This window comes from Saccharomyces cerevisiae, chromosome IV (assembly GCF_000146045.2).
Source record: "Saccharomyces cerevisiae S288C chromosome IV, complete sequence".
In the NCBI taxonomy this organism is placed as follows: Eukaryota; Fungi; Ascomycota; class Saccharomycetes; order Saccharomycetales; family Saccharomycetaceae; genus Saccharomyces; species Saccharomyces cerevisiae.
The window spans coordinates 38,706-60,519 of record NC_001136.10 but is presented as its reverse complement, the minus strand read 5'-3'; the positions used below and the strand labels follow the sequence as shown (position 1 = coordinate 60,519).

At 39.0% G+C, this 21,814-nt stretch overlaps 8 protein-coding genes across 8 annotated transcripts, besides 1 other annotated feature; 5 read left to right on the top strand and 3 right to left on the bottom strand.

Moving 5' to 3' along the window:
- Positions 1–114: 114 nt before the first annotated feature.
- HBT1 (Hbt1p) lies at positions 115–3,255 on the top strand (the record flags this gene model as incomplete). Its single annotated transcript, NM_001180283.1, has 1 exon — positions 115–3,255. The coding sequence occupies one exon, from the start codon at positions 115–117 to the stop codon at positions 3,253–3,255; it is 3,141 nt and encodes a 1,046-aa protein (NP_010058.1).
- A 918-nt stretch (positions 3,256–4,173) lies between these two features.
- WHI4 (Whi4p) lies at positions 4,174–6,123 on the top strand (the record flags this gene model as incomplete). The annotated part of the gene is made up of 1 exon (NM_001180284.1): positions 4,174–6,123. The coding sequence occupies one exon, from the start codon at positions 4,174–4,176 to the stop codon at positions 6,121–6,123; it is 1,950 nt and encodes a 649-aa protein (NP_010057.1).
- A 296-nt stretch (positions 6,124–6,419) lies between these two features.
- On the bottom strand, positions 6,420–8,075 carry SHS1 (septin SHS1; the record flags this gene model as incomplete). The annotated part of the gene is made up of 1 exon (NM_001180285.1): positions 6,420–8,075. One exon carries the CDS (start codon positions 8,073–8,075, stop codon positions 6,420–6,422), a length of 1,656 nt encoding a protein of 551 aa, NP_010056.1.
- A 271-nt stretch (positions 8,076–8,346) lies between these two features.
- GCS1 (GTPase-activating protein GCS1) lies at positions 8,347–9,405 on the top strand (the record flags this gene model as incomplete). The annotated part of the gene is made up of 1 exon (NM_001180286.1): positions 8,347–9,405. The coding sequence occupies one exon, from the start codon at positions 8,347–8,349 to the stop codon at positions 9,403–9,405; it is 1,059 nt and encodes a 352-aa protein (NP_010055.1).
- A 3,083-nt stretch (positions 9,406–12,488) lies between these two features.
- HO (Hop) lies at positions 12,489–14,249 on the top strand (the record flags this gene model as incomplete). Its single annotated transcript, NM_001180287.1, has 1 exon — positions 12,489–14,249. The coding sequence occupies one exon, from the start codon at positions 12,489–12,491 to the stop codon at positions 14,247–14,249; it is 1,761 nt and encodes a 586-aa protein (NP_010054.1).
- Positions 14,250–14,282: 33 nt separating this feature from the next.
- Positions 14,283–14,335: an origin of replication (ARS404; Autonomously Replicating Sequence).
- Positions 14,336–14,613: 278 nt separating this feature from the next.
- SSB1 (Hsp70 family ATPase SSB1) lies at positions 14,614–16,455 on the bottom strand (the record flags this gene model as incomplete). The annotated part of the gene is made up of 1 exon (NM_001180289.1): positions 14,614–16,455. The coding sequence occupies one exon, from the start codon at positions 16,453–16,455 to the stop codon at positions 14,614–14,616; it is 1,842 nt and encodes a 613-aa protein (NP_010052.1).
- Positions 16,456–16,812: 357 nt separating this feature from the next.
- On the bottom strand, positions 16,813–17,820 carry PTP1 (tyrosine protein phosphatase PTP1; the record flags this gene model as incomplete). Its single annotated transcript, NM_001180290.1, has 1 exon — positions 16,813–17,820. The coding sequence occupies one exon, from the start codon at positions 17,818–17,820 to the stop codon at positions 16,813–16,815; it is 1,008 nt and encodes a 335-aa protein (NP_010051.1).
- Positions 17,821–18,275: 455 nt separating this feature from the next.
- On the top strand, positions 18,276–21,653 carry BRE4 (Bre4p; the record flags this gene model as incomplete). Its single annotated transcript, NM_001180291.1, has 1 exon — positions 18,276–21,653. The coding sequence occupies one exon, from the start codon at positions 18,276–18,278 to the stop codon at positions 21,651–21,653; it is 3,378 nt and encodes a 1,125-aa protein (NP_010050.1).
- Between the last annotated feature and the right edge of the window lie 161 nt (positions 21,654–21,814).

The following is a 21,814-nucleotide window of genomic DNA, read 5'->3' as shown; positions in this document are numbered from 1 at the left end:
CTAACTAACTCAAAAACACCTTTTTTTATATGTAACTGTAGAGATAAGAATAATACCGAACACCGTGAAGATTTCCCAGTGGAGAGCTATCAAGAATATCACCCAACCCAAGATATGAATATGAACGAGTCCATTTCCAAAGATGGTCAAGGCGAAGAAGAACAAAATAATTTTTCGTTTGGTGGTAAGCCCGGTTCCTATGATTCCAATTCAGATTCTGCTCAACGCAAAAAGTCTTTCAGTACTACAAAGCCGACCGAATATAACTTACCAAAAGAACAGCCCGAATCAACGTCCAAGAATTTGGAAACCAAGGCTAAAAACATTCTGTTACCTTGGAGGAAGAAGCATAATAAAGACTCGGAAACTCCACACGAAGACACTGAGGCGGACGCTAACCGCCGTGCCAACGTAACTTCTGATGTGAACCCTGTTTCTGCCGACACCAAGTCAAGTTCTGGCCCTAATGCTACTATTACTACCCATGGATACTCTTATGTCAAAACAACGACACCCGCTGCTACAAGTGAGCAATCCAAAGTGAAAACGTCACCTCCCACTAGCCATGAACATTCAAATATAAAGGCGTCCCCCACTGCGCATAGACATTCCAAAGGTGATGCAGGGCATCCAAGTATTGCAACCACTCATAACCACAGCACTTCCAAAGCTGCCACTTCTCCTGTTACTCACACGCATGGTCATTCCAGTGCTACCACTTCCCCTGTCACTCACACACATGGTCATGCCAGTGTGAAAACCACATCTCCTACCAATACTCATGAGCATTCTAAAGCGAATACTGGTCCATCAGCCACTGCAACTACACATGGACATATCAACGTCAAAACTACCCACCCTGTTAGCCATGGTCACTCTGGTTCAAGCACTGGTCCTAAATCCACCGCTGCTGCACAGGATCATTCCAGTACTAAAACTAACCCTTCAGTTACTCATGGACATACAAGTGTTAAAGATAACTCCTCAGCTACGAAGGGTTATTCGAACACTGATTCCAACTCAGATCGAGATGTCATACCTGGTAGTTTCCGGGGCATGACTGGTACTGATGTGAACCCTGTTGATCCTAGTGTTTACACAAGTACAGGCCCAAAGAGTAATGTTAGTTCCGGTATGAACGCTGTCGACCCTAGTGTCTACACGGACACAAGTTCGAAGTCTGCAGATCGTAGAAAGTACTCTGGCAACACTGCGACTGGTCCTCCTCAAGATACAATTAAAGAAATTGCACAGAACGTGAAGATGGATGAGAGCGAACAAACTGGATTGAAAAATGACCAAGTTTCTGGTTCTGATGCAATCCAACAGCAAACTATGGAACCTGAACCCAAAGCAGCAGTCGGGACAAGTGGTTTTGTAAGCCAGCAACCTTCTTATCATGATAGCAATAAAAACATTCAACACCCAGAAAAGAATAAGGTTGATAATAAAAATATATCAGAAAGAGCGGCTGAAAAATTTAACATTGAAAGAGATGACATTCTGGAATCCGCCGATGATTATCAACAGAAAAACATTAAATCCAAGACGGATTCTAATTGGGGTCCAATTGAATATAGTTCCAGCGCTGGTAAAAATAAGAATCTGCAGGATGTTGTTATACCTTCTAGTATGAAGGAGAAATTCGACAGCGGTACATCTGGATCTCAGAATATGCCTAAAGCGGGAACCGAATTAGGACATATGAAGTATAATGATAATGGTAGGGATAACTTGCAATATGTTGCCGGTTCACAAGCTGGTTCTCAAAATACGAACAACAATATTGACATGTCACCCCGTCATGAAGCAGAATGGTCCGGGCTTTCTAATGATGCCACCACCCGAAACAATGTTGTATCACCTGCTATGAAGGACGAAGATATGAATGAAGATTCTACTAAACCTCATCAATATGGGTTGGATTATTTGGATGATGTTGAAGACTACCACGAGAATGATATTGACGACTACTCAAATGCAAAGAAAAACGACTTGTATTCTAAGAAAGCGTACCAGGGAAAACCATCGGATTACAATTATGAGCAGAGAGAGAAAATCCCAGGTACTTTTGAACCTGATACGTTGTCAAAATCAGTGCAAAAACAAGATGAAGACCCGTTGTCTCCAAGGCAAACCACTAACCGTGCTGGTATGGAGACTGCAAGAGATGAGAGTCTTGGCAATTACGAATACTCGAATACTTCTGGTAACAAAAAATTATCTGATTTAAGCAAAAATAAATCAGGCCCAACTCCAACGCGTTCTAATTTTATTGACCAAATTGAGCCAAGAAGAGCAAAAACAACACAGGATATTGCATCCGATGCCAAGGATTTCACCAATAATCCGGAAACAGGTACTACTGGAAACGTAGATACAACCGGAAGGATGGGTGCAAAATCCAAGACCTTCAGCTCGAACCCTTTTGATGATAGTAAAAATACAGACACTCATCTCGAAAACGCTAATGTTGCTGCCTTTGATAATTCCAGATCTGGAGACACTACATACTCCAAATCAGGGGATGCTGAAACAGCTGCTTACGATAATATTAAAAATGCGGACCCTACATATGCCAAATCACAAGATATTACTGGAATGACTCACGATCAGGAACCATCATCAGAACAAAAGGCCAGTTACGGTTCTGGCGGCAATTCCCAAAATCAAGAATATTCTAGCGACGATAATATTGATGTCAATAAGAATGCGAAAGTTTTAGAGGAAGACGCACCGGGCTACAAGCGTGAAGTAGATTTGAAGAACAAACGTAGAACCGACCTTGGTGGTGCCGACGCCTCAAACGCTTATGCTGCCGAAGTTGGTAATTTCCCTAGTTTGATTGACCCACATGTCCCAACATACGGATTTAAAGACACCAACACCTCTAGTTCTCAAAAGCCATCTGAGGGCACCTACCCAGAAACCACTTCCTATTCAATTCATAATGAAACAACTTCTCAGGGAAGGAAAGTGTCGGTGGGTTCAATGGGTTCCGGAAAATCAAAACATCATCACAATCATCACCGTCACAGCAGACAGAATTCTTCAAAAGGGTCTGACTACGACTATAATAATTCTACTCATTCAGCCGAGCACACTCCAAGACATCATCAGTACGGTTCCGATGAGGGTGAGCAAGATTACCATGACGACGAGCAAGGTGAGGAACAGGCTGGTAAACAAAGTTTCATGGGTAGAGTGAGAAAAAGTATTTCTGGCGGTACTTTTGGATTTAGGAGTGAAATTTAAACACTTCTCGATTAACAAATTCCCAGTATTCTTTGAAATCTATTTTTCTTCCTCAATTGAATTTGAATAACTGTCTACGCGGACTCCTCCTATCTACAACTACAACAAATTTTAACCACTTTATTACCACTTTCCTCTTTCATTTATTTTTGTCTTTTATGTTGTCAATTTACTAGTATTTTTTTTTTTTTCATTTACGTTCAAGGTTTTTTATACTCATTTAACTTGTCTTAGGTTATTTATATATATACCTATATATTTATATATATATATATATATGTATGTATATATTATTATCACCAAATGAGAAATAATAGCTAATTTGATTTTTGATTATTTAAAATATTGGTTTGTTCTTTCTGCAAACATCTCGTTTGGTACGATATTAGTGAAAAACGATGTAATTATCAACACGTGCATTACCCAGCGTTATATTTTCATTACCCGGACGTGGTGTTTTTTGTTTTTTAATGTTTCTTAGACTTAAAGAGGAATGGAATGGTTATTTGGATTAAATCATAGAAAAGTACAATTAAGGTTACGGCAGGAGCCTCGAACCGGTAGTTTTACAGAAAATAGACCCATCTGGTGGCAACACTAAATCATTGAAATAATAGCAAACAATTGTTTCAAAACTCCTCCCATTTGGATCTCATCTCAATTGTTTTTTCCTTCTTAGTTAAAAGTTCACGAAATTAGGAAATCTAAGAATCAAAATATAATCCGCTGTTATTTCTGCGTGTAAAGGTTTATCTTCTACTTGTGTCATATTTCACAAATTATCACTTTGCTAAAACAAGGGACTGACTTCTTTCTTTATTTTTCGAGCATTTTTCAAAAAAGCAGGGTTTTTGAAAACAGGAACCTTAGTTGCCACATCTACGCTGAAAAATAACGCTTAAGGTTTCTCAATTAACAATGTCATTAGTGCATAATCAGACGAATTTAAACGAATCCAAATTTCTTATAGAAAGGGCATTTAGTTCTAGTTCAGAAACCGTTCCATTATCAAAGGAGGCAACATATCCCATGCCAACTGCATATAGTTTTTCCGCAGTTAGGAGCAACAGCGAGACTAACATTAAAAGAGAGAACCCGCAAGGTTTTGCAAAAGAACCTATTATGACTTCTATGCTTCATAATTTGACCATGTCCACGGGGAAAGGGAACGGGAATGACGTCAATTCTTTAGCCCCACATGATGTGGATGTTGGCCCCTACTGTCTTTTGCTGAGGAATTTGCCAAAAGACATTACACTAAGAGAGTGTTATTGTATATTTTCACTAGCAACTGGGGTGTCAAGTATAGAACTAAAAAGGGATGATAGAGAACCCTTTAATGACAATGAAAAAGTCGTTGTGGTCAAATTTGGATCCCTTTCTTTAGTAACCCATTATGCTAATATATTAAACTCGAAGTCTGAGATTTTTGGGCCTAGTTTCCCCTTTAGGTCTCACATTGACGTAGTAAATGAACAAACGCAGCTTCCAGTGAGTTTTCAAGAACATGTTTCATCTGGCACTACAAATAGTTCTCCAAAGAATTACCAATTGTCGTCCAGTGCGCAAAATGAAATTCAAAATCAAAGTTTTAATACTATATCATATGGAAAAACTAGTTCCTCTCCATTAGGGCCTTCAGCGGCCAAGCCAAGGCCTTCATTACTTTCAGAGAGATCCCTCCGTTTCTCATTCAATGACCCATTCGGATTGGAAACAATCTCTCAAAGAAAAGAATCCGTACCCTTTCTACGAAATAGCATCTCACAACATGATTTATCAAACGTAACCACCACACCAGTTCCAGCAGGAATGCCACCTCAGAAGGACGCTGGCAAGTCACTTTTGCTACTAGAAAAGGATGAAATAAATGAAAGTATTTGGAATGGTGATGAATTAGTTAATGATGTTGGTAATTCTTCATTTGGTGCATCTTTACAAGAGCCTCCGATGTCATCTACGCCTGTGATGGAGTGGAATGCTTCCTCAACTGCTAATATTCCTCTTTTTCAATTATCTAGCCAAGAAAATCATCAGTCTAATCTGTTGCCTCCATCCCACCATTCAATTAGCCAGGATGTTCCACATATTCAATCACAACCTAATCTGAACAATTCAGGAGTAATACATTCCGCGACTTCTCTACCGCATTATCACTTATTGAACCAAATTAATGCTTCAACTAAGACACAAAGTATTCAGCAGAGCGTTTCGAATGTTCCTTCCAATTTGGACCTGAATCTCCAAACGGAAAATGGCCACCCACAATCTTCTGCTCCTAACGGGTCTTCAATATTCAACAACCAAAAGGTGAATCAAGGCTTTTTAGTGAGTGAACAAGACACCAGTACAATATCACGACAGAAAGAATGTTCTTCTACAGCTTCTGCCTCTGCATTTTCGAAAAATAACGAAACAAATGTGGCAGGTTCCACAACTATTTCACAGGCTGACCTATCACTACTAGCCAAGGTGCCACCACCAGCCAATCCCGCGGACCAAAATCCTCCTTGTAATACTCTTTATGTGGGTAATCTACCTCCGGATGCCACGGAACAAGAATTAAGGCAATTGTTTTCTAATCAGCAAGGTTTTCGTAGATTATCCTTCAGGAATAAAATGAACTCTCACGGTCATGGCAACGGTCATGGCCATGGTCCAATTTGTTTTGTAGAATTTGAGGATGTTAGCTTTGCCACTAGAGCATTGGCAGAATTATATGGTAGTCAACTACCTCACCCCCGCCCTTCCCTCAACAACAAAGGAGGTATCAGGTTGAGCTTCTCTAAAAATCCATTAGGCGTTAGAGGCTCAAACAGTAGGAGTAAATCTGGTTACAGCTTTAATGGAAGTTACGGGAAATCATGATAGATTTAGTATTGCTTTATTAATTTTCTTTTGCTTTACTTTCTGACCTTCGTTTTTACTTTTTGGATTTTGCAGTTTTTTCATGCTCTACTTATTTAGTTTATGCCATATTTAAATTTATCCCTACAATTATTTGACACTGTTTGTATGTGTGTTCCCTTCTTGAAGGCTGTGCTGAGGAAACTTTGTAGTTGGTACATAAATTTTTGATCAAAAGTAAAAATACCCCCGTTCGGTAACTTATACATTTATTTATTTATTTATTTGCTCAGCTTTGGATTTTGTACAGATACAACTCAATCTCTACCCGATGCAATAGAGGCTAAATCAGTATACGTGTCATTTTTTTTAATTTGGCTCCTTGTGCTCTGTTGTAGAGAATTGATTGAAGATGATGAACCGTTTAGTTTATTCTGATTTATTAGTTTTTCCCTCAATTTCAATTCGTGTGCTTTTCTTTCTAATTCTTGAATTCTTTTTTGTAATTCTTTAGCTGACTGGGCCTCTAACTCTTCCAGTTTTTGTTGTCTTGCTAAAATTCTTTCATGTCTCAAGACATATGGAACGGTTTCTGAAATATTTCTTAACTTGGTACGCTCTGGTAAGTCCGGAGAGTTCAAGAATTTTGGTGAAGATTCTGTTTTGATAGATCTTATCAAATTTTCATTTTCTTGTTTTATTTCTCTACCCAACTGTCTCACGGGAGACATTTCCTGTTCATTTTCTGCTGAATCATGTTCGCCATTGTCTTCGTATTCGTTTTCCTTAAAGTTTCCACTTACTTGGTTTCTTGGTGTGTCCGCTCTCAAATTGTTTGCAAGAGTTTGAGAAGAATTGAATTGACCAGTGCTTATCAAAGAGGCAAAGTTGCTTAAACTTGGAGCATTTGACTGTCTCTTTGTAGAATTAGGACCAATTTCTTCAGCGTTGGCCACGGACGATAGTTTTTCGGAACGGTAATTCTCGTAAAGCAAATTTTGCGTGGTGTCTTTGAATTCTTGTAAGTGAGAACCAAACAGGACGTTTTTTAAAACTTTCAAATCCGAAATTTTGTCGTCGTCGATTGATATTATCCCCCACGGATACTCCCTAACGTATCTACCTTCACTATCTCTGGTATCTGAAGTTATAATAGCAAATGGTTGCAAGGATGCCAAGGCTTGATTCTCTTCCATGGATTCCAAATCATCATCTTCAGGGTCAACCTCAAATTTGTAAATTGGGACGTTGTATCTTTCCACATCAAACATAATATTTTTCCTGAATTGAGTTAGCTCCTCCTTGGTGAATGAGTCAGCTCTTGTTATTATTGGCAGTACATTTGTGTATTTGGAGATGCTTTTCATGAGCTCTACATCGACTTCTCTCAGACCGTGTCCAGTGGGTTCAATAAAATATAATGCTACGTGAACCCTGGTGTCCTCAAACCTCGGATTCCTTTTAATTCTGGTTTCCTCAGCTAAAACAATGTCAAATTGTTGTTCTAAATACGACATAACTTCCTCAGAACACAACGAATCGTCCAAGTTTTCGCCTATACCATGCGTCATAATCAAGTTGAAAAACACGGTATCATCCTCGTTCATTTCTGGCTTTCCTTGATCTTTGTTGCCCCCAAGTTCTAATGAAGTGGAGGTGATGGTAATACCTGGTTCCAAATTGGCTCTCATTGGATCGAATTCAGAAACATAAGATGGAATCCCATTTTTCGAATTAAATGAAACAACTTTTGTCGGAGCAATAACTTTTACTTCTGGGTTAGAGCTAATACTAGCATTTGATTTACCGTATTGATACTTATGCGGAAAGATCTTAGTTTCCAATAGATTGTTAGCAAAGGCGGTCTTTCCTGTACCTGCTGGCCCACATAGTAACATTGTGTATGTGATCCCACGTTTATGTTCTTTCTTTCTACGAAATAAGTTAATTGGCGGTGTTGAAGCAGTGCTCATGATTAATAATATATTTTTCTAGCAATTATAAGCAGATCTTTGGGGCTCTTGTTTTATTATTTCACTTGCTGGGTACATTGATCTTGCTCGAAAGCTTGTTATATTCTTTTCGCAGTTTGGCACTTTAAAAATCGCGCGGTTACCCGCAAGCAACGCCAGTTTTTGTCAAGAACCAAATTGCACAACTATATCAAGAATGAAAGCAGAAATATGGACGTGATTCTGAGTTTAAATGGTGCCAATTGAGCAATTTTATCGCGGATTATAGAGCATGTCAGATTGGAAAGTGGACCCAGATACCCGCAGGCGTCTTTTGCAATTGCAAAAGATTGGTGCAAATAAGAAATGTATGGATTGTGGTGCGCCAAATCCACAATGGGCCACGCCTAAGTTTGGAGCTTTCATTTGCCTTGAATGTGCCGGTATCCATAGAGGGCTTGGTGTGCATATATCTTTTGTAAGATCTATCACTATGGATCAGTTTAAACCGGAGGAACTTCTTCGTATGGAAAAAGGTGGTAACGAACCTTTGACTGAATGGTTCAAGTCGCATAATATTGACCTGAGTTTACCACAAAAAGTGAAATACGATAACCCCGTCGCAGAGGATTATAAAGAAAAGTTAACATGTCTTTGCGAAGATAGAGTATTTGAAGAGCGTGAGCATTTGGATTTTGATGCTTCCAAGTTATCAGCAACCTCTCAAACCGCTGCATCCGCTACGCCTGGTGTTGCTCAAAGTCGAGAAGGGACACCACTGGAGAACCGTCGATCTGCAACACCAGCAAACTCTAGTAATGGTGCCAATTTTCAAAAGGAGAAGAACGAAGCTTATTTTGCTGAGCTGGGCAAGAAGAACCAATCTAGACCAGATCATTTGCCCCCTTCTCAAGGTGGTAAATATCAGGGCTTTGGAAGTACACCCGCAAAACCTCCACAAGAACGGTCTGCAGGGTCCAGCAATACTTTGAGCCTGGAAAATTTTCAAGCTGATCCTTTGGGAACATTGAGCAGAGGATGGGGCCTCTTCTCCAGCGCTGTAACCAAATCGTTCGAGGACGTAAACGAAACGGTTATTAAGCCTCACGTCCAGCAATGGCAATCCGGAGAGTTGTCAGAAGAAACGAAGAGAGCAGCTGCCCAGTTTGGCCAAAAGTTTCAAGAAACGAGTAGTTATGGATTCCAAGCATTTAGTAACTTCACTAAAAATTTCAATGGTAATGCAGAGGATAGCTCTACAGCAGGGAATACAACCCATACAGAATATCAAAAGATTGATAATAACGATAAGAAGAATGAACAGGACGAGGACAAATGGGACGATTTCTAATTTTAATATAGTTTTTCTCAACATTCAAGGAAAGTTCAATTCACATTGTAGCTATAATGGAGAAGTGGTTCTGTAAAGTTTACACGTAATACTTCTGTCTCTAAATTTGTATTTTTCATATCTTGACAAGAAGAGGTTTACTCTCTAGGATTATAAATAAGTCTACACCAGTATTCATAAATAGTTACCACAAGGCCATATCGTAAATTATTATACAACCTATTAATTACAAATAGAATTGCAATCCTTTCCCATCGGCGTTGTTGTACTGTTGCAAGGCTAATGACGGCTATTATTAAAAAATGTTTTAGACCTGGGACAATCGTTATCCTTTTCTTCATTATTTGGATGTTTGCGCCTTAAAATTATCCTGGGCACGAGTGAAACAAAGCTAAAACCTTTATTTAGCATGGCCATTGAATGTAACAATTATATATATCGCAAGCACAAAAAATCAAGGAGAGAGAACTACCACTTTGTTCATGTGTACAATGTTCATTATCTCCATAAGCAAAAAAAAAAAATAGAAAACATATGCTATAAGGTTGATATTCTCACGAGTAAGCGGCACTTGCTACTTATTGACATTGCAGATTTTTGGCTACAGAAATAGTATATTAGAGATTATAATTGCTAATCAAATCAAAATATAAAATTAGTAAACCAAACCATTTATACCCTTCCTTAGTAGTTATGGATTGTTTTTTAATGATATTTCTGCAAACCAAAGAAAGATTGTTATCCAGATAGAATTTAGTTTTGATATTCATTTTTTTGTTGAAGATTGAACGCCATATCTGGGCCTCATAATTCAAAAGACGGTGCCATTATCGGTAGCGTTTCGCATTGTACTGGATTTCAGAAATTTCACAGTTGATGAATCGAAAAGAATGGTCTCATTGCAACACGTAAGGTTAAGATGTCCCTTTTTACCATTATAGGCAATAAATGAATCATAAAACGACCGTATACTGGTGAAATAGTAGGGAGAACGAGTACCTGTAGTAAAAAGTATAAATCATAGTTAATCGGGCAATGTCCCTCGATCAAGGAGTATTGTGTCATGTTCGAGACAAACGCCAACATTTTTGTTTCTTTTGGACAAATGTTGTTTGCATTTATGATCCGTTATATTTTGATCTAATGTAGAGTTGCACGTAGTTCTTACTGGCAAAGAAATCGATGCATACCAAAAAAGAATAAAGGTGATATTTGATCTTTACCGTTTAGTTCCAACGTAAAATTGTGCCTTTGGACTTAAAATGGCGTGGCAGAACTAACTCTTTATTTTTCCAAATCAGAAAAATTAATATGTTTTGCCGCGTTAAAACCTACATCAAAAAAGGCGGATCAAGATGTATGAAAGAAAGTGCGTAGAATAACGAACATTCATAGCTGTTCTGGAGGCTTTACAAAAGGTAATCTTTGTTAGGTGCGATTTTATCCGAAAAGCAATTACTCTCTATGTTAGTCATACAAACTGACTTCTGTGAGAGAATTATTTTCATATCAACGTAAGATCACATGGTTCCTTTATCAAGTACTACTATCATTCCATTATATGACCTATTTACTTCTTGAATCTTAGAGCTCATAATTCAAGCAAGTTGCGGAGCTAAGAATTTCACATGTTGTTGAACTTAACAATCTTCATTATACCCAATCGCTGCGTGCTGGAATTATGTTAAAAGTTACATCCTTTTTTTCATTTTTCCCTACGCTCAGGGCACTGTACTGCCCGTGCCTGCGATGAGATACATCAATTTAAAAAAAAAACCAGCATGCTATAATGCTGGAGCAAAAATTTCAATCAGAAATAGAAAAGACCTCAACAGTAATTAACCCAAAGGGGTATCAAATAATCGATGTGCTTTTTCACTCTACGAATGATCTGTGAGAAACTGATTTGGGCCGAATCGCGTAAAAAGTTTGATTCGTGGCGGCTAATGTCTGAGGGGCTCCAACAGGCTCGTAGAGCCTCGTTTCTTGAGGGCACAAAATGTCCAGGTAATATTCCCAAGAAAGAACCGCAGAGTGCTTTGATAAATCGGTTACAGGTCTTAACGTAGGTTTTGTCTCGCTAATTGCTATTGAGTAAGTTCGATCCGTTTGGCGTCTTTTGGGGTGTAACGCCAAACTTATTACTTTTCCTATTTGAGGTTGGTATTGATTGTTGTCAAAGAATGAAAATATACACAAACGCCACAATATACGTACCAGGTTCACGAAAACTGATCGTATGGTTCATACCCTGACTTGGCAAACCTAATGTGACCGTCGCTGATTAGCGGATCACGAAAAGTGATCTCGATACAATTAGAGGATCCACGAAAATGATGTGAATGAATACATGAAAGATTCATGAGATCTGACAACATGGTAGACGTGTGTGTCTCATGGAAATTGATGCAGTTGAAGACATGTGCGTCACGAAAAAAGAAATCAATCCTACACAGGGCTTAAGGGCAAATGTATTCATGTGTGTCACGAAAAGTGATGTAACTAAATACACGATTACCATGGAAATTAACGTACCTTTTTTGTGCGTGTATTGAAATATTATGACATATTACAGAAAGGGTTCGCAAGTCCTGTTTCTATGCCTTTCTCTTAGTAATTCACGAAATAAACCTATGGTTTACGAAATGATCCACGAAAATCATGTTATTATTTACATCAACATATCGCGAAAATTCATGTCATGTCCACATTAACATCATTGCAGAGCAACAATTCATTTTCATAGAGAAATTTGCTACTATCACCCACTAGTACTACCATTGGTACCTACTACTTTGAATTGTACTACCGCTGGGCGTTATTAGGTGTGAAACCACGAAAAGTTCACCATAACTTCGAATAAAGTCGCGGAAAAAAGTAAACAGCTATTGCTACTCAAATGAGGTTTGCAGAAGCTTGTTGAAGCATGATGAAGCGTTCTAAACGCACTATTCATCATTAAATATTTAAAGCTCATAAAATTGTATTCAATTCCTATTCTAAATGGCTTTTATTTCTATTACAACTATTAGCTCTAAATCCATATCCTCATAAGCAGCAATCAATTCTATCTATACTTTAAAATGCTTTCTGAAAACACGACTATTCTGATGGCTAACGGTGAAATTAAAGACATCGCAAACGTCACGGCTAACTCTTACGTTATGTGCGCAGATGGCTCCGCTGCCCGCGTCATAAATGTCACACAGGGCTATCAGAAAATCTATAATATACAGCAAAAAACCAAACACAGAGCTTTTGAAGGTGAACCTGGTAGGTTAGATCCCAGGCGTAGAACAGTTTATCAGCGTCTTGCATTACAATGTACTGCAGGTCATAAATTGTCAGTCAGGGTCCCTACCAAACCACTGTTGGAAAAAAGTGGTAGAAATGCCACCAAATATAAAGTGAGATGGAGAAATCTGCAGCAATGTCAGACGCTTGATGGTAGGATAATAATAATTCCAAAAAACCATCATAAGACATTCCCAATGACAGTTGAAGGTGAGTTTGCCGCAAAACGCTTCATAGAAGAAATGGAGCGCTCTAAAGGAGAATATTTCAACTTTGACATTGAAGTTAGAGATTTGGATTATCTTGATGCTCAATTGAGAATTTCTAGCTGCATAAGATTTGGTCCAGTACTCGCAGGAAATGGTGTTTTATCTAAATTTCTCACTGGACGTAGTGACCTTGTAACTCCTGCTGTAAAAAGTATGGCTTGGATGCTTGGTCTGTGGTTAGGTGACAGTACAACAAAAGAGCCAGAAATCTCAGTAGATAGCTTGGATCCTAAGCTAATGGAGAGTTTAAGAGAAAATGCGAAAATCTGGGGTCTCTACCTTACGGTTTGTGACGATCACGTTCCGCTACGTGCCAAACATGTAAGGCTTCATTATGGAGATGGTCCAGATGAAAACAGGAAGACAAGGAATTTGAGGAAAAATAATCCATTCTGGAAAGCTGTCACAATTTTAAAGTTTAAAAGGGATCTTGATGGAGAGAAGCAAATCCCTGAATTTATGTACGGCGAGCATATAGAAGTTCGTGAAGCATTCTTAGCCGGCTTGATCGACTCAGATGGGTACGTTGTGAAAAAGGGCGAAGGCCCTGAATCTTATAAAATAGCAATTCAAACTGTTTATTCATCCATTATGGACGGAATTGTCCATATTTCAAGATCTCTTGGTATGTCAGCTACTGTGACGACCAGGTCAGCTAGGGAGGAAATCATTGAAGGAAGAAAAGTCCAATGTCAATTTACATACGACTGTAATGTTGCTGGGGGAACAACTTCACAGAATGTTTTGTCATATTGTCGAAGTGGTCACAAAACAAGAGAAGTTCCGCCAATTATAAAAAGGGAACCCGTATATTTCAGCTTCACGGATGATTTCCAGGGTGAGAGTACTGTATATGGGCTTACGATAGAAGGCCATAAAAATTTCTTGCTTGGCAACAAAATAGAAGTGAAATCATGTCGAGGCTGCTGTGTGGGAGAACAGCTTAAAATATCACAAAAAAAGAATCTAAAACACTGTGTTGCTTGTCCCAGAAAGGGAATCAAGTATTTTTATAAAGATTGGAGTGGTAAAAATCGAGTATGTGCTAGATGCTATGGAAGATACAAATTCAGCGGTCATCACTGTATAAATTGCAAGTATGTACCAGAAGCACGTGAAGTGAAAAAGGCAAAAGACAAAGGCGAAAAATTGGGCATTACGCCCGAAGGTTTGCCAGTTAAAGGACCAGAGTGTATAAAATGTGGCGGAATCTTACAGTTTGATGCTGTCCGCGGGCCTCATAAGAGTTGTGGTAACAACGCAGGTGCGCGCATCTGCTAAAATGTGTATATTAGTTTAAAAAGTTGTATGTAATAAAAGTAAAATTTAATATTTTGGATGAAAAAAACCATTTTTAGACTTTTTCTTAACTAGAATGCTGGAGTAGAAATACGCCATCTCAAGATACAAAAAGCGTTACCGGCACTGATTTGTTTCAACCAGTATATAGATTATTATTGGGTCTTGATCAACTTTCCTCAGACATATCAGTAACAGTTATCAAGCTAAATATTTACGCGAAAGAAAAACAAATATTTTAATTGTGATACTTGTGAATTTTATTTTATTAAGGATACAAAGTTAAGAGAAAACAAAATTTATATACAATATAAGTAATATTCATATATATGTGATGAATGCAGTCTTAACGAGAAGACATGGCCTTGGTGACAACTCTCTTCAAACCAACTTCAGCCTTTCTCAATTCATCAGCAGATGGGTCTTCGATTTGCAAAGCAGCCAAAGCATCGGACAAAGCAGCTTCAATCTTGGACTTGGAACCTCTCTTCAATTTAGAAGACAAGACTGGGTCAGTGACAGTTTGTTCGATGGAGGCAACGTAGGATTCCAATCTTTGTCTAGCTTCGTGCTTCTTGGCAAAAGCTTCATCGGCAGCCTTGAACTCTTCAGCTTGGTTAACCATCTTTTCAATTTCTTCAGAAGACAATCTACCAACAGCGTTAGAGATAGTGATGTTAGAAGACTTACCGGTAGACTTTTCGACGGCAGTAACCTTCAAGATACCGTTAGCATCAACTTCGAAGATAGCTTCCAAGACTGGTTCACCAGCTGGCATCATTGGGATGTTCTTCAAGTCGAATTCACCCAACAAAGTGTTTTCTTTACAGTTAACACGTTCACCTTGGTAGACTGGGAATTGAACGGTGGTTTGGTTGTCAGCACATGTAGTAAAGGTTCTTCTCTTGATGGTTGGAACAGTAGTGTTTCTTGGAACAACGATACCGAACATGTCACCTTGCATACCAACACCTAGAGATAATGGAGCAACATCTAACAACAACAAGTCCTTGGTTTCGTCAGATGTGGATTGGCCGGTCAAGATAGCACCTTGAACAGCAGCACCGTAAGCAACAGCTTCATCTGGGTTAATAGATTTTTCCAATTGCTTACCGTCAAAGAAGTCAGACAACAACTTTTGGACCTTTGGAATTCTGGTGGAACCACCAACCAAGACAACTTCGTCGATTTGAGACTTAGAGATCTTAGCATCCTTCAAAACTTGTTCAACAGGTTCCAAAGTAGACTTGAACAATGCGGCGTTCAAGTCTTCAAATCTAGCTCTAGTCAAAGAGGATTCGAAATCTTCACCGTCAAACAAAGAGTCAACTTCAACGGTAGTTTGAGTGACAGAAGATAAGGTTCTCTTAGCTCTTTCAGCAGCAGTTCTCAATCTTCTCAAAGCTCTGGCATCGTCGGAGATGTCCAAACCAGTCTTCTTCTTGAATTCAGCCTTGAAGTGTTCCAACAAGTTGGTGTCGAAATCTTGACCACCCAAGTGAGTGTTACCGGAAGTAGATTTAACAGTGTAAACACCACCAGCAATGTGCAACAAGGAAACATCGAAAGTACCACCACCCAAATCGAAAATCAAAACATGTCTTTCCTTTTCGGACTTACCAGCACCTAGACCGTAAGCAATAGCAGCGGCAGTAGGTTCGTTGATGATACGCAAAACGTTCAAACCAGAAATGGCACCGGCATCCTTGGTAGCTTGTCTTTGAGCGTCGTTAAAGTAAGCTGGGACAGTAATGACGGCCTTTTCAACCTTCTTACCAATCTTAGCTTCAGCAATTTCCTTCATCTTGGTCAAAACCATAGCGGAAATTTCTTGTGGGGAGAAAGTCTTGGTTTCTTCCAAGTATTGGACTTCGATGACTGGGTTACCATCGACGTCGATAACCTTGAAAGGCCAGGTCTTCATGTCCTTTTGAACAGATTCGTCGTCGAATCTTCTACCAATCAAACGCTTAGCATCGAAGACAGTGTTTCTTGGGTTCAAAGCAGCTTGGTTCTTGGCAGCATCACCAATCAATCTTTCTTCTGGAGTGAAAGCAACGAAAGATGGGGTGACTCTGTTACCTTGTTCGTTGGCAATAATTTCAACGGAGGATTCGTAAGTAGCAACACAAGAGTAGGTTGTACCTAAATCGATACCGATAGCACCTTGGAAAACACCTTCAGCCATTTTGTTCAATTAAAATACTGTAATGATCTTGGGACATCTGAAAATCCAAAAGCAAGAAACATTTTTTAAAGAAGGAAAAGCAAAGCGACAATAACTAATTAATCTTTATATAAAAAGAGATGAGTACTACAAAAGAAACGTCGAGCGAAGATGAAAAATTTTTCTTTTTTTTTTTTTCAGTTGCGTGCTATAAAAAAAAAAAAAAAAAGATTCATCCATACTTCCCGTTCGAAATGATCATAAATAACTGCGGTGTATGGGCTATGTTCCCATGACAACGAAGCTAGAATATAATTATAAGGATGAATAAGTATTGTTATTGAAAAAATGCACAATTAGGAACTTTTATATAGCTGTCTATTGGTTCACGGAAAGACTGTTAAGATACTTGGCAGCATGGTAGATAAATAGGAACTGATCCTTTGTCTGAACCATTTTCATTCTTTGCGAGCGCAACTGTAACACGATCTGTTCGATCAAGTCCCGTGTGTACTCCTCTGTAGCCCTGTCTGAATGCCTTGACCGTTCTGTAATATTTTTAAAATCCAAGGTATCATGCATGAGATGATCTAGGGCAATGAACGTCCCCGTTCTGCCCACGCCTGCGGAACAGTGTACGATAATGGGGTTCCCGCGGGAATTCAAGCTGTGGGAGTGAGCGCATAATTCCATTATGGGTACTACTTCCTCTGGCTTGTTCATATCTTTCCAAAGGTCGAAGTAAAAGTGGTGAACAGTTTTGACAGGTCCTACAAGAGGGTCCGTGGGTGTGAGTTTGATATCGGTGACCGTATAATAGTCCTTCACCTTATGTACGTTAACAAACTCTATTTTCAAATCAGAGGGAAATTGAGTCATATCATTGGCGCCGCCCGGACTTTCCCATTTTGATGCTATTCTAACCGTATCGTCTACACCACCGCGAGGCCAGTACTGGTAGCACTTCTCCCTATTGTATTCTACCAGAGGCGTGACCATCACAATGACAATATTGTCTAAAGGACAATTGTGATAGCACATTTGCCAAAACTGATCCCAAGTTTTACGCGTGGGACCTTGAGTAGCAATATAGTAGCCCGGTTCGATGCTCTGCCCTGGCACGTTCACTTTGACATACGAGGCATTAATGTAATCATTCCCGGATAGAGTCTTCAAATGAACGCGGTTCCTCTCATACGGCATAATGTTAACGTATCTGTTTCTAGCATCGTTACGAGGTTCTATGCTGACCCCCAACGACCATCGTGAATTCACCGTTCCGTTTGTAGCTTCCCTTAATCTGCCGTCTTCTTGATTCTGTATGAACTTGAATTTACCCAATAAATCCGTGTCACGCTGTCTAATATACCATGGTGCAGCTGCCATCTCCACTGTCGCAAACTACTACTAACAAACGCTTTTCTTGATAACTCCTCGATGAACCCTTTTCCTCAATAAAATGTAAATATAGTTTGCCTTCCTCTTAATAGTGTGTACAAATGAATTTTTCTAATACTAAACGCCCTAAAAATGACCTAATTAAATATTACGTTAACCTAAAAAAGTACAAAGAAAAAAATGGAACACCTACAAATTATAAACAATAACCCTGTCGCCCAAAGTTAGGTTTCCGATAAGACTTTTCAGTGAACAAAATCTGGAAATGAAAGGCGATATAACATTATCAAAGATGATTATGTATAGATTGCGTGAAATACGCGCAGGAAAACGAGTTTAAGCGTCACTAACACTTTAATCAATTTAAAGTTCATTTTTAACTTGCTTTGTGCTCCACTAAGGAAAGCATGTACAGTATAGTGCTGGAATTGTAACAGGTCCTCATGAAAAGATATGAGCGAGATCGAAGTCCCACTCCTGATCCTGATATTGTGAAAGGTTCATACTCTCAAACATCACTCAGGTCACTACATGAACTTAACTATAAGAATCCTGCCGGTATAAGCGGGCTTAGCTTTGCAGGAAGCCCACAACAATCCGTGGCATCCTTATCGCAAATGCGGCTGGAAAATTTGGTTAAGGACAAACACTGGGAGGAAGTAGAGGACTTTGGGCTGGAAGAGCTGAGAGATGGGTTTTTTGATGCTGCTTTTACCAAGCCGGACAGCAAAGCTAGGTCTCCTAACAGCGACATCGATGACGACAATGGCGCTGCAAGGAAAAAACTGCAATCTGGTTTTACCAAGCTTTCCGAATATGTTTGGACTGCTATCTACAGGCCCATTATTCATTTCCCTAGAGATATTAGAAAAAATGGGGTATCCATATTCAAGTTTTTTATTGCTTATTTCATTGCTATCGTGATTTGCGTTATCAGGCCTTCTGGTAGGTGGATTGGCCATGAGTTCAGGTATTTTCTACCCATCGCAGTACTTATACATCATCCGGTCAGAAATATTGGTGTTCAACTGGAAATGACTATAAGCTCCATTATCGGCGCAAGTTTTGGCCTGGGATGGTCGGCTTTGGCATGGTACATTTCCACAGCGACAAAGCCGACCGCAAACTACCAGGGAGGAATTTTATTTCAGAGTCTGACTATGGCCCTCTTATTTGCCATCTGGCTAAGGTCTGTTTACCGTCGGTTCTTCTATTTCACAACTTCGTTTTCGATATCGATTATATTCACTCATACAGTTCGGTTGGCCTCATCCAAGTTTGATTTGAAGTGGCAAATTTTTTGGGATTTTGGAATCTCATATCTCTTCGGCCTTTTGCTATCTCTCTTGGTTTGTGTATGTGTATCACCACATAGTGGCAATGCAGAGTTAATGGAACATTATAACAAGTGTCTACAGACCACAAAGACCTTTTTAATGGCACTAGTAGATACTGAATTAATAAAGTCCAAAGAACAAATTTACCTAGCCCAAGTAAAAATGGTGAAAACACTAAACATTGATTTATCTCAAGGTTTTAGAGATTTTGTAAATCAGTTGACAATTTCCAGGTTTGACCTTCAATCGTTGAAGAGTTTAAGAAATTCTTTAACTGCCATGGAAACTTCTCTGAGAGTATTACCCATTGCACCCAAAATTTTTAATGATGATGAATTGAAAAAGATGTATGAAGAATTGGAGAAGTATAGATCGGATTCTGCGACCCTGAGCAAAGAAGCAAGCGCTAGCCCTCAATCTTCAGGAATTCCAACAAGAGAAAACACGCCCAGTGCCTTTAAGCCTATCGGTCCGGGGCTTTTAAAAAATGAAATCTACATTAATGCATTAAAGGCGTCCTTCTCGAAAAGCATCTTCAACTTAATACTGGAAATGATCTTCGTTTTGGAAAATCTATCAAGAGTACTAAAGAAATACGAGTCTCCAAATCAAAAAAACAACTTAGATGAGTGTGTCAAAATATTAAGTCACTCGCATTCTAAATTAAAGAGGAAAATTTACAAACTAGATGTTTGTTACAGGGATTTTGTGAATTCTAGTTTTTTTTCACAGGAACTGTTGAATGACGAAGAGTCTGTCGATATTTTCCTTTTTCTAAGATATTTGAGAAACTCCGCAAGGCAGCTAGTTACTGTTATCCACGATTGCCAAGTTTTGGGTGAGAATATTCACTGGAGAATTGCTCTGCCATCATATCCACTGTCTCGTGCGTTGACAAGATTGCCCAAACAATGTGTTCTCGATGAAGGTGCAGGAAATGTTCTTCATTATTTTGAGGCCAAACGTGATGTCGATGAAATTTTTGAAAGAGTTTATAACACCTACACGTCAAGACACAAGTATAACAAAGGCGAAGAAGAAGCGCTGAGACTTGATTCACAAGGTGGTGACGAAAAGTCACAGAATCGCAAAAACCACACTATTTCCATCAGAGCAATTGATCACAACGACTTCAATTTTCATACAACTCAAAATCCTTGGAGATTTAAACTATGGAAATTGAGTAGAATTTTATCTGGTGATGAATGTAAGTGGACACTAAAGATTACTTTTTGTATGATATTTTTGTGTCTACCAACTTGGCTACCTGAATCCTATCACTGGTACCAAGAATTTCATTGTTGGTGGGCCCCACTCACGTTTTACTTATTAGCACATAGAAGATACTCTGGTAACTGGGCGTTGGTAATGAGGAGATTAATCTGTGGTATAGTAGGTATCTTTTGGGGGTGGGCTGCCAACCAATCGAGACATTTTGGTAGTCCATACGTGGTTTGCACGTTTGCTGGTCTGATCGTGGTCCCATTTAGCATCAACTTTCTTGTCTATAGAAACACCAAATCGAGCTTCACTGCATTAATGTGCTTTACCATAATTGCTCTTGAACCATACAGCAAACCTAATAGACATTATAACTTAACCACCGCTGGAATATGGAAATCTACGTGGGTTACAGGCTTGGCACTTATTATCGGTATTTTGGTTTCGATTCCCATCAACTGGATAGTGTGGCCCTTTAGAGCTAGGACAGAACTAAGAGATAGTATGTCATCATTACTGGCACACTTGGGCCAGTCCTACCAAACCGTGGCGGACCGGTATTTATACAGGGATGCCGACGACGCACCTACTGATTTAACTTTCGCATTTTCCCACATTCGTGAAGTTAGACTGACTCAAAGTCTTGAAGCAATCAGGGAACTTTTGAAGAAAGCCCGTCATGAGCCAATCATTATTTCCAACTTCAATCCTGAGAAGTACGCAAGTCTAATCAATTCATGCCAATTTTTGTTATCTAAGATCATTGAAGCGAGAATTTCAGGTGCATTTTTTGAAATTTGGGATCAGGATTTTGATATTGAAACCACGAGAGCCTTACTATCGCTACGAAGAGATAGTGTCTCATCAGTGATTTTCGTTTTTTACATTTTATCCAATTGTTTCAGATCAAAAAACAAGATACCGCGATACTTGCCAAATCCAATTATGTCACGTAAAAAACTTTACCACTTCATCAAGAAATTTAGTGAAATGAAGGACCAATCACATTCGAATTTAAATTCAGGAGGCAATTCTATGGAGAAGAACCTATTCAAGAAAATATACCAACAGAAGGCATCAAGTTCAGGGCAGCAACAATTACCCTTGCCTTCAGTGGCGAACAGCTCTGAAATAGACAGTGAAAAAATGCATTGGACAGAGGTTCACGGCATTGCATTTGCGAGAGCTTTTACGGATATTTCTGAAGCCTTGTTCCAGGTAGAGAGTTGTGCAAAAGATATACTGGGCGAAGAAAACTTTTAACATTTGTTTTTGAATATATGTATAGGAATTCTTTTTATTAATAATGATATTAAATTATACAAAAAATAGCGGAAGGAGATGTCTTGTTTATCTCGAGTGTATTTATCTGTATATTTTTGTGCGTAAAACGAAGTAAAAAGGGAGAAAAATTAATGTAGCAC